Raw genomic sequence first — 12,051 nt, 5'->3', positions numbered from 1 at the left:
AAGGTCTGGCTCAGCCTAGTTATAATTACCACCGATGATGGAAGATTTTTACTGTAATTGTGAGTTGCTTATCCAACATTAGCACATTTAGCAGCATTGACTGGCAGTGTAAGATACTGATTGTTCTTTTTGCACTTCAGAGAACAATAGTAGCTCAGGGAGGAGGTGGAAGAGATAAATCTTTTTGTAGATGATCTGTTTCATAAAAAAATGTCATGACATGGAGAAAGTTTTAACAAATAAGTATGAAAGATATTCTTTACGGACGTTACGCACTGCACCTCTAAGAATTTGTATATAAACACAAACTACATGCAGAAATGTATTTTTTTAAATAAAAATATATTTTTTTTATTTTAAATTCAGAACTCTGCAGAAACATTTGAATACTGTGATGACTTTGATGACAATAATACAGAAGGCACTGTGAGTAGTCGCACACTAAAATGTGAAAATATGCCAAGAAATATAGGACTTCTGCAGATGCAGAAGTCCTATATTTCAAGTATGTGCTTAGAAACACTCATAAAAGAGAAAAAAAACAATCAAGATTTTTTACAGTCATGTTTAAGTTAAGTTTAACGTTGGTGTCTCCACAGGACACTTTGCCAGGCCCGTCTCCCTCCCCGTTCCAGAGATACCTCCTGAACATCAACTTAAAATATGGTCGGAATCTGGTCGCCAGAAGCAGGCGTGCCGGTAGGTCACCAAGATGACCCTCAAGAGTTCTGGACCTTCTTGCAACCTGCTAAACTTAGAAACATACATATTTTGAAACTGCTCTTACTGCAATACAGCAGGCTGAGATACAGCTGGTTGGAGCTATTCAAAGAAGCCAGTCCCTTTTTCAGTTAAGGAATGCAGCCCATTGTGTGTTGCTATTGGTAATAGCTAAAGGGTGAGGCTTAATGAAACGTTGCAGGTGAACAAAACCTGCGTACGTTTGTAATGTTTAAGCACAAAACAATGTAAAGTTTCATACTGGGAAAGGGTTAGTGTGATTAAGAAGAATGGGGTGTGTTTTCTGGTTTTGCTTTAATACAGCTTTGCTATGAGAATGACAACCCAACAACAATAACAACAACAACAAAAAAAACATTAGCAAGTATGCAGTTAGACCAGTATGACAAAAAGCAGACTGCACTAAAGTGGAAGTCTGTATTTCAAAAACAAAAGCTGCAGTTGTTGCAGTAACTCCTCTTTAATTTACTGTTAGATTTAAAAAGGAAAAGATTTTTCATGAATAGCTTTTATACATTTATTTATTTATTTAGAATGGATCCAAAGTAAAAACAAATTCTGGAAATAATGTTTCTGTTTTATTCATTCATCTTGTGATATTTAATGAAAAAAAGTCACACGTCATGAAAGTTTACATTTGAAGCTCTGCTTTGGCTACCCTTAGCAGCATGGACATCTCAGTAATTTATAGTGTCTGAAAAGTTATTCTAATTGTGTAATTCAGTTCTGGATATACTAAATACTGATGATTGCTCCACATTGCTAATGAAATCCTAATCCTCAGAATTAAGTTTCCTTAAGCATCCCTGGAACAATGCCTTTGTTGTATGACTTATTGTAAAGGATGACGTTTTTTTTCTGTTGGTCCCATGTGTTTTATTTAGTCTAATGTCAGAGCAGTAGACCACCAGGAATTTTAAAACATGTCATGCTTCTCTCAGCAAATGAGCTTAATGGAAATGCTGATTCATTTTATAGCAGAACTTGGCACTGGTCCACAGTGCCACAGTACCAATATCTGGATTATTAAGCATGGAAACAATGTGCATGATTAACCCCTCAAGTCAAAATCCTTCAATTCTTATTTAAAAGTAGCTATCTTATGAAAATAAATTTTTAACTTAAAAATATATTTACCTTACGGAAGAAAAGACAGAGAAACCTTACATGATAATCCTTACAATAATTTTGATTCCATTCAGAATATCAGTTTAATGTTTATACTTCAAATCAACAGCTTCCTCTGGTGGCCAAAAACAAAACTACAGCAGTACAAAAATAAAAAAAAAGAATCAAGCGTGATGATTTACTGACATATTTTGAGAGTTTTGGGGGACTTGCTTTTCTTAAAAAAAATTTATACTTGTGTTTAGATAGTGGTAGATTTATTTGATGTTTTAAATGTAATTCCATATCATTTCAAAGCTACATCAGCATCAGTTCATTTGCAAAGTTTCAGGCTTTTCTTATGTTGACCATCAACCCTGTCGCTGTGGAGTTTTCTCTTTTATTTTTCTAATCCTGTTGGGTAAAAGGAGACCCTCCAAGCCCAGCGTCCTGTGTTAGTTGAGATCTTACACTTCATGACAAGATGGCACAATGATGATGCAATGCCCATACACGCCCCCTGCCTCTGCACTGTTTGCCCAACAATCAGCACTGTGCCAAAGGGCCACCAATGGCATACATTGTCATTACATATTCTGAAAGGGACCCACACCACCAGCCCCCCACTCCTTGGGGTTTTTGTTCTCCCCTCTTTTTCTTTTCTTCCCCCCATTAATTTCCATCGTCGCCATTCTCACTCATGCCAGAGCTTTTTCGCCGTGCTAGCTGCCACATTCTCCTCCTGTCAAGTTGCCTGGAGGTTTCCCTGTCACGGGCTGGCAGGGTGGAGCTGCTGTGGGTCCTGCCTGCCTTTGCGAGATGTTCATTTGGAGTGGGGAGCTGACAGGCCTGACAGCCCATCCCCACAGGGCCTTTGTCATGTGATTCAAGCCTCCCCGCAGGCTCTCTCAAGCACCCTTTTATTCCCCCTCTATACAAATGAAGGCATGGGGCTGGCTTTCATTTTTTTGGCCAATCTGCGTGCAATTGCAGAAACAAAGAAGTCCGATACCCCCACCTCGCTCCCAGACGGACTTTCTTAACAGGCTTGGGAGATTAACACTGGTTGCTTCTAGATTTCGGGGTTCTGGTTGCCTCATGCTGGCGAGTGTTTCTACTCTTTTGACAATTAAACGGCTACTTTCCTGGTTTCGCCATGTGTGGTGTGCACGTCCTGCCCCCAAATGACAGTACCTCACATAATTGTCGTGGGGGAAGGGTGTGTATTGTCCCACACATAGTGCATATGCATGGTAAAAATACACTCTCTGAAAATGTTTGCATAAAAATATCCCTTCTAATATTATATGAAAGTTGCACATCCATTTCTCAGTGGGGTGATATTTTTTTATGTAATTAATTTCAGCTTCAAGTGATCCATATGTGAAGTTCAAACTTGAAGGGAAGCAATTTTATAAAAGCAAAGTGGTTTACAAGGACCTGAATCCACGTTGGAACGAATCCTTCTCTCATCCGCTTCGAGACAGAGATCGTGACGTGGAACTTCGGGTAGGCATTATTTTTGTTTAAATACATGCACAAACTTACAGTAGTAGCCATTATTAACTCAGTACAATTCAAACTCAAAACATTTATTTTTTATGAGATGTATTAAATGGATTATAACAATGTTGCAGGTCTATGATAAAAATTTCACAGCTGATGACTTCATGGGTTCAAGCACTATTTCTCTGAAAAACCTTGAGTTGCACAAGTGAGTACTTGATCGATGCATTTCATGTGAATGTCTTGATTTAATTCAAAGCAAATATACATATATATAATATACATATATATAAGTGATTATGGTTTTAAACCTGTACTCCTCCAGAACAACTGAACTGGAGTTGCGTCTTGATGACCCTAAGAACAAAGAAGGTGACATGGGAGTTATTGTCCTCGAAGTCCGCTTGAATTTCCGAGATGCTACAGTGAAAAGAGGCAATGTATGAATATGTCTGGCATTTAAAATGTTTGCAGATTAAATGTTCTTATATGTACTAATGAATGCTTTTTGTTTATTTTAGAGATTTCGGCCAAAAAAGAAGGTAACTACTTTCATACTTCCCACATTTTCTTTTATATTAAAATTGTCCTGAGTATGATTACTGTAGCATTCTTCAAATAAAGCTTTTCTTTTATTGGGAAGTTCTTACCCACAAAAGCAGTAGGGGGCAGTAGCTCACTGTGAAATAGTAAAACAAAGAATTATGAGTATGTTATGGACCCTGGCTTTTGTGTGTAACCTTGTTTCACCACAGCCAATATATATGTACTTATATTCAGAAGCTGTTTAATTAACCTTTTAGCCATGATTATATGGTATTTAAGCAATTAAGAACTGTGGCAAAATCTTGTACATTTCAGAATCAGAATATTAGACCTTGAATTTGTCACCAGAATTTTTTGCTAAGTATTCCATAGGAGTATTTTGTTTAGCAATAAACAAAGTTTCATTTCCCCCTCAAGTGGTTTTCAATACACCGCTACTGTAATTAGATTCAGAGTGAAATTGGAGGGTTGCTGCTTGGGACTCGCTCTGCAGCGAGTGGGTTTATCTTCACACCTATGCTGTCACTACATCTGCCACTGTTCAGTCTCTTGATGGTCCAGCAGACAATCTCAATTTGAAATGAGATGACAAAGAAATGAATGCCATTTCCCTTCAATGTTGTAGGTTATCCGCTGCAGATGGTTAAAGATACTCAAAGGGAGGCAGAGATGCGCAGTGGGACTATACACAACGTTCTGCCCGTTTAAATCAGACTGCTAATTTAACAATGTAGCAATGCAGAATTTTCCCCCTGATTTGTTTTTGAGAAACGTACAGTATCTTATTGCATTTAACACCTATCGTGGTATTACTGCTCAGCTCCCCCTACGTTGGTGCATCATTTTCTTCCTCTGTGATACCACCACAGAGACCGAGAATGGCAAGTGCCGGAGTAAAACTCTGCTGTGTGATAGTGTTTCAAACAGGAGGGGGCGTGTGGGAGAAGCAGAAAAGCGAAGGGTGGGTGGTGGTGGGCTCGGGCTGTTCAAGGCACGTTGCCAATGTGGGATGCCTTAGATCGGTAGGGCTGATAATTCCCAGGCATGGTGGGCAATAACCCAGATGTTAGAATGTAATATCACAGCTGTGGATGGACAGTGCTGAGGTACCAGCCAAATGGACCTGGGTCTGAGCTCATCATGCTTGTCCCCATGCTGTCCCACCATATGGAAGCAATCGTGCAGCCCTTTTAGGACCAGGAATAGATTCTCTTTAGGGGCCACTTACAGTTAAGTGGAATTGTTTTATTGGCCGCTGAGATAGAAATGTGTCCAAGATAAACACTTGGGATGACTTGGCTGAGGCCTGTTTTATATCGCTCCCTCTACTCCCTCTTGTTCCTCTTCTTTTGAAGGGGCTGATATTTATAGGGCTGTGCTGTGGTATTCCATGTTAATTCAGGTCCCTGAGATATGCTTTGATCCCCACTGGATTGGGTGGCAATGTGGGTTATGACCCTCTGGTGAAGAGGAGGGGCCCCCCAAGTGGCAGGGGGAGTTGCAGCAAGGCCGTTTGAAGCGGCGTCGGTGGGGCAGCCGAAGGAGCGAGGCAATCAAAGAGGCTAGAGCAGATTACGCTCCTGCTCTTTAATTACAGTCAGCTCTACACAACCTCTGTGCTGTTTGTTTTTACAGCCCTGGCCTATCACTGCACGGCCTCATGGGAACTCCAACATGGAAACATATCAAGGCCTCCTTTCCTCTCTACTTCCTCTGTGGCACATAGCACAAGTGGAGAGTTTGCTGTTTTTTTATTTCCTTTATCTTCTTAAGTGTTTGAAAACTACTATTTAGTTTTAAAGCAGCAGTTGTGAAAAATATTACTTGAATCAAGGTTCCATCTGTCCATATACAGTTGTGGGTTTTGCCAATTCCAAATTTAAGATCTTATATTTCTACAAAAATGTGCCTTAAATTCAGAATGAATCTGTGAGCTGAGAGCTCCAGAAATCAGAATCTAAAAAAGTTGAAATTTTGACAAGAGAAAGTATATAGGGACCCTGTTGTTAAATTAAGTCCGGATATATTGGCCAATGTGCAGCAAACTCTGACGCCGGCCATACATACTGCATGTATGCATAATTTGCTGATGAGAGAGCTGTATGGTTAGCATCATTACTCACTTCTGCCTGCTGTCTATGCTGCAGTATGCCAAGTGTCCTGCCTCCCCACACTCAGTCTGGGAGCCAGTGATGAGTGGGACTGTCACAGCCAGGGACATCTGGCTGTTCGCTGACGGTCCTCTCTTCCTGCCTTTCCTGGAAACCTCCATGGTGTATGCCTTGCTTGTCAGTAAAGATGTGCTAATGTGCTTCAATAGAGATAGCCCTGTATAATGTAAACCTTTGTCCTACTTTCATTCAGTAAGTTAACACAATAAAGTGTTAGGCTTAGGAAGTATCATTATTAAAATAAATAAATAAATAAAAGAAGCTTTAACTATGTACAGGCACATACAAATTTGTTAGTACATCTTATAAAGATGCATAAAACCTTAAAGTGAGCTGAGATGGCCATGGTAGATGATTGAGTTTTGCTACTGGTGAACCATTTCTGTCTTCTTGGCCAATCGATTTGGATCACAAACCTGCTGAGCAACCAAATTAAAACCAATTTCTGGCTTTGTTGCAGAGTGGGGAGGCCACTATATGTTATTTAAAATCTTCTGCTATTTCAAAGAATTAATGATGCCACACTTTCTAAGAAGGCTAGCAAGGGAACGGTGGTCACAGAACCACAGATCATTTTACCTTATTTAGGTAATGAGGATATTCTATATATTGTTCCTCAGTGACATGCCAAATCCACAGAGAGTGAGAAATTTCAATCTTAAAGCATACAGTTCCAGTTAAAGTTCGAGCTGCACCTAGAAAACTCCATATGTTTTATTTTTGTGATGGTTGGTGGAAAATGACTTGTGGCAGTGCTCCCGCCATCACCATATTGATGGTGTTTGCTAAGACTTGGGGAGGCCAAGATGAGCTTTGAAGTTTTAACTTTTTTTGCCTTCAAAAAAGCATTCTTAAAGGTTGATGAATCTGTGAGCTTATATGTTTTAGATATGCTGGAATTTTTTAAAATGTCAGTTTAGATATTGTTTCTTTCAGGTCTTTTAAGTCTCTCAGCTCACATTTCAGCCCTCGCATTTGTTCTTGATGTTTTATTTCGGACTAAATTAAAAGTAATAACTAGTTAATAAATTGCAAGAAATAACTTTGCTGTAAATTAGTGATTGTTATTTTAATTTAAGATAAGGATTATTAAATATTAAATACATGGTGCTATTTTGGCCACTGTACGATTGTACTTGTTTGTTTGGTTTTGTTTACTAAAAGGTGCAGCACCAGCATGCTGTTTTGTTTTGTAGTATGAAACGTTCAATAAAACATGTTTACTTTGCAATTATCTTTCAAGTTACATAACGCAAGAGTTTATTCTTTGGTTTGATGTTGTTAAACCTAAATTGTCACTCCTTTTTTCTACACTGAATGAATGTTCTTAGATTAAAATTTCGATTCTCTTAAACTATCTGAGTAAGATTATGCTGCAAATAGATATTTAGTGTGAGGCTCTTTACACCTTGTTCTTTTGTCCTACAGCAGCAGAACCAGTGCCAAACTCCACGGACTAATGACCCACCAAAAAATCAGCTGAAAAGCCAGATGTGGACAGGCATACTCCAAGTCACTCTGGTGGAGGGACAATACATGCCACATGGTCATGGTGACGTCTACGTCCGCTTCTGCCTTGGGGATCAAAAATACAAAAGCAAGGTTGGCCTTTTTTGCATTTTTTTTGTTGTTGTTGTTTATATTGTTTAGTTTTTTTCTCCCCACATCTACTCCCCCTTTTCCTATTGCTTTCTTAGCCTTTCTGGTTTACTTTTCTTCCAGCTGCTATCTCTCCACTTCCCAGCTTCTCTCTCACAGCAGGTGCCTGTCAGTGACTCACCTGCACCTTGGCTCACTGGGCCATGGCAGAGGCAGCTCATTAGACCAGGCAGGGCTGCCACTCGCTACTCATTGTGCTGCAAAGTGCTGGGCTTCATTGCTTTCATTTACATACCCAGCATGTCCTATTCGTCTTACCTGTATTTGTTGGCCTACCCCCTCGATGATTCTACGGTGCACTTGTCTCGTGTTGTCGTGTCATTTCTTTGTAAACCACTCTGCTTTCCTCTCTGCTTGTTTGTTTGTTGAACAAAGCTGATTCTAATTGGAAGCTGTCAGTGTTTACAATCCCAGAGTGGCAACCGAGGTGTACCCGTACAAGCGCACACAACTCGATACACATACATGCAACACAGCACACTTCTCTCTTTTTTTTTTTTCTGTCTCCTGGTTTGTTCGGATCAGGCTGAACAAAGACTTTATCCCTGTGTCAGAAAGGAGATAACCTGATGTGATAAACCTGTCATTCCATTAAGCATACATCTGTGTTTTTGTGTTATTTTATATTAGCTAAAAACTGTGCCTTACCATTTTCTAGAACCTTTGCATTCAGCCAAATCCCCAGTGGAGAGAGCAGTTTGACTTCAATAAATTTGAAGACGACCTGGAACCGTTACAGGTGGAGGTGTGCGCAAAGAGAGGGCGAAAGGGTGCAGAATCATGGGGGGCGTGAGTATTTACTTATTGATACTGGTAACTTTCCCACATTTGCTGTCTACAGAATTTTGTTCAGTCTCTGCAGGCTCTTAAAACCAAAATGCATATATTATATTTAGAGACATAAAATCTACAAATCTCAAAAATGCTGATAGTAATGGGTAATGAAGCAAATTTTTTTTCTGAATCCAGCCCACAAAAACTAAAGTACTTGAAATTTCTCCATATGGTGCTAGTTTGCTAGGTCTACTAGCTACTGTACTCAGACAAACCTGACTTCTTCAGAGGACAAATCACTAAATATATCTCCTCTTAAAATTTAAAATTTCTGCAGAAGGTTTTACAGTCATTATATTTGTGTTTGGTGACCATTGCATAATTACCTGAGCTTAATATTCCAAACATCATTCTTCACTAACTTTTTGCTGTGGTCTCAGCTCGTTTTTTGTCTGTCACATATTTCTTGAAAAAAATATTGACACTATTGTATAACATATATCCTTTAATACTTTACTTAAATTGCACTTAATTTTGAATTAAGTTCCTATTTTATACTTATAGCTGAAAAAGATGGTGGTATTAATAATAATTTTATTATATTTTTTGTGACTCATTTGTTTTAAATGTAATCATAACAGTGTGAAAACGGTAACAAATATTGTAAATTTGTCAAGCGTAAAACTGACATAAACCTTGTTGTGTTTCAGGTTTGACATTGACGTTTGTAATCTTCCATTGAATGAAAGAATGGATCACAATTATGTGTTGAACCCTGGAAAAGGCAAGCTGGTCTTCCTGATCATGCTGAGACCCTGCTGGGGCGTCTCCATCTCTGACGCTGAAAACCTCACCTTGGCGAATCAAGATGAGAAAGACGCAGTGATGGAAAGACTTGTATGTAGCAATATCAAGACTACTAAAATGTTGGCCTCTTTCTAGTCACCATTTACTTTTTAATTCCAATTTGTTTCTTTTAGAGTTTGAAAAACTCTCACAAGTGTTTACAAGACGTCGGTTTCCTTCAGATCAGTGTGCTAAAAGCAAACGATCTTACAGCCACTGACATTAATGGTGAAAATCCATTTACCTTTTCATCTGCTGTGTTCATATTAATTGCCTCTTCTTTGCTTTAGACAATAAAACATCTTTTACCATTTGCAGGAAAAAGCAACCCTTTTGCGGTTGTCAAACTTGGGAACAGCAAACTTCAAACTCACACTGTTACCAGGAATGTCAATCCAGAGTGGTACAAGACCTTTACATTGTAAGGAAACTTTTTAAATAGATCCTATCACCTTGCATTTTTGTTACTATATTATATTAAAGGTGTGTGGGCGTGTGCGTGTCTGTGTGTGTGTTTGTTTTTCTAAAGCCCAATAAAGGACATTCACGATGTTGTGGAGGTGACTGTCTTTGATGAAAATGGTGACAAACCCCCAAACCTTTTGGGAAAAGTAGCTATCCCTTTACTGACAGTAAGTTTGTAAATTTTATACATAAAACACTAAATATAAATACAGTCTCAGATACACTTACAAAATACACACATTAACTGTATGTGTAAATTCTGAAAGGTTCAGAGCAGTCAGCCGATGTGTCTGCTCTTGAAGAAAGAATGCCTTGAAAGAACTTCCAAAGGGACCATCACACTGGCACTAGAGGTCATCTATAACAAAGTGAGGATCAATTTGAATGTGTTTGAGATGGCATGAGTCAGTGATCTTTATAAAAGGTATCCCTCGGTTTTCAGAGGGTATGGTTTTAAATGGTCTGTTCCTTAAAGTTTTTTTAATTCAATCAGATTCAAGAGAAAGTCCTGGAGTAACCAGAGTTTTCTCTAACTGTAATGAATGTAGAGTAAGGCTGTACTGGCCCTTTGCCATTTGTTTCTGCACATTGCTGCTCAGCTGACTGAAAGAGGGGAAACACTTTAAAAAAGGTTATGTCGTGATGTAAAAAAAAATTCTTTTGGGTGTCAAAGAGCAAGAGCTGGGTTAGAAAACTATGATGTTTAGTGATAATTATAAATATAAAATGAAAGTACTTTCAGACACTCCATTCTTAAATTATGGTTATTGATATTATTTGTGGCAGCTTTCAGAATTTAAAAATTATTGTATAACTTTAATCATTGGTATTAATATAAACTTTTTTTTATTATTATTTTCGGATGTATGAAAAACTTTAATATCTCTTTCTCCCGAAAAATGATAGATTCCTTTTGAGGTGAGGAAACAATTTGCTTTGACTATATTTATCCTGCTAGGCCATTTTCAGAAGACAGTTCAGTTAGTTACAATTCACATTTGAGGAGTGTAATCTTAGTTGCATTGTCCTGTATACATGCATATACAGCAGTAAAAGAAAATGTATTTTAAACAAGAAATTGCAAAGGGTTAATTGTTCTAAAAAAATTGTCTAATCACTGTGTCTCTAGAAAATTGTGGTATTTATATTTTTTATCAAAATAATCCTTGCCTTGTTTGAGATTTCAACAATATATACAGCAATATACACTGTGGAATAAAGAAAATGTGGTAAAACTACTGTATTCATTTTTATTCTGGTCTCAGGTCAGAGCTGGGATCCAAACCTTCAAACCAAAGGAGGCAAAATTAATCGAGGAAAATCCAAAGTTCAACAAGAAGGTGATCTTCCAGCTTCTTTTTTGCTATTATTAACAAATTAGATGAAAAATAGGCAAGACAGTCACATTCCAACTCACAGATATTTAGGAGGATTTTTTTTATAAGTGATTATCAAACTACTTTGGTAATTGTCTTTGATCAATACAGCTGATTTAACCGCAATTTAAACCCATAAACTTTATGTCCAGTAACAAATGATTCTAACTGTTGTTTTCTTCAAATTATTTTCTTCCAGATCCTTGCCAGGAATATATATCGAGTTCGAAAAATCAGCACAGCAGTTCTGTACACGTTACAGTACATTAAAAGCTGTTTTCAGTGGGAGAGCAGACAACGGAGTCTAATAGCCTTTCTGGTAAGTCATTGCCTTATGTTAATGAAATCTCTTCGAGCCTTGGGGCGAGCAAGTTTTGTCCCGTTTCAATGCAGATCGCCGTTAACTCTTTTCAAGCGAATGAGATGTTGAAGCAAATCTTTGCTTTAGCCATTTTCTCTGTGCTGGTCTTTTTCCCATGAATAAAAACAGCATTGGCTGTCTTTGTTTTAGCCGTGCGTATGCAATGGATGTGATTTATCCTTTGAATCAAACCCCACTTGGCTCTTCTTCGGTTCTGATGACATTAGAGTATATTTGAAAGGGTGGGGTTTGGGCATTTGTGCATCTGACTTCTTCGCAAAGCCTTCTAACCCAGGGGATGGTGTAAGGAGGATCACAGTCTGAGCTTCCTTTGTTGGAGTAGTGACAGTCTGCCTCTGAGGTTTAAACCTTGTTTAAATGTCTCTGTTTAGCTGTTTTTAATGAGGGTGTGTGATCTTGGGTCCTAAGCTTAAATAATCTGAAAGCACCTAGTGAATCTCCCAGAGCACAGTGCATGTAATGTCATGATTAAGAGTGT

At 38.4% G+C, this 12,051-nt stretch overlaps 1 protein-coding gene across 5 annotated transcripts in view; it reads left to right on the top strand.

The window, feature by feature from the left end:
- The window catches only part of mctp2a (multiple C2 domains, transmembrane 2a), a 42,598-nt gene that overhangs the window by 4,005 nt on the left and 26,542 nt on the right, over window positions 1-12,051 (top strand). For all 5 annotated transcript variants that reach the window (XM_044124593.1, XM_044124591.1, XM_044124594.1 and 2 more), the window contains 15 exons: window positions 367-426; window positions 600-699; window positions 3,215-3,357; window positions 3,486-3,562; window positions 3,680-3,794; window positions 3,876-3,896; window positions 7,500-7,673; window positions 8,389-8,519; window positions 9,215-9,401; window positions 9,485-9,578; window positions 9,669-9,771; window positions 9,880-9,982; window positions 10,082-10,183; window positions 11,081-11,155; window positions 11,391-11,510. In XM_044124593.1, the coding sequence (XP_043980528.1) occupies window positions 367-426; window positions 600-699; window positions 3,215-3,357; window positions 3,486-3,562; window positions 3,680-3,794; window positions 3,876-3,896; window positions 7,500-7,673; window positions 8,389-8,519; window positions 9,215-9,401; window positions 9,485-9,578; window positions 9,669-9,771; window positions 9,880-9,982; window positions 10,082-10,183; window positions 11,081-11,155; window positions 11,391-11,510 (1,605 nt within the window). The remainder of the gene's footprint in view (window positions 1-366; window positions 427-599; window positions 700-3,214; window positions 3,358-3,485; window positions 3,563-3,679; window positions 3,795-3,875; window positions 3,897-7,499; window positions 7,674-8,388; window positions 8,520-9,214; window positions 9,402-9,484; window positions 9,579-9,668; window positions 9,772-9,879; window positions 9,983-10,081; window positions 10,184-11,080; window positions 11,156-11,390; window positions 11,511-12,051) is intronic.

This window comes from Gambusia affinis, linkage group LG08 (assembly GCF_019740435.1).
Source record: "Gambusia affinis linkage group LG08, SWU_Gaff_1.0, whole genome shotgun sequence".
NCBI classification, from domain to species: Eukaryota; Metazoa; Chordata; class Actinopteri; order Cyprinodontiformes; family Poeciliidae; genus Gambusia; species Gambusia affinis.
The sequence above is the reverse complement of the archived record's forward strand: the minus strand, read 5'-3'. Positions and strand labels throughout refer to the sequence as shown.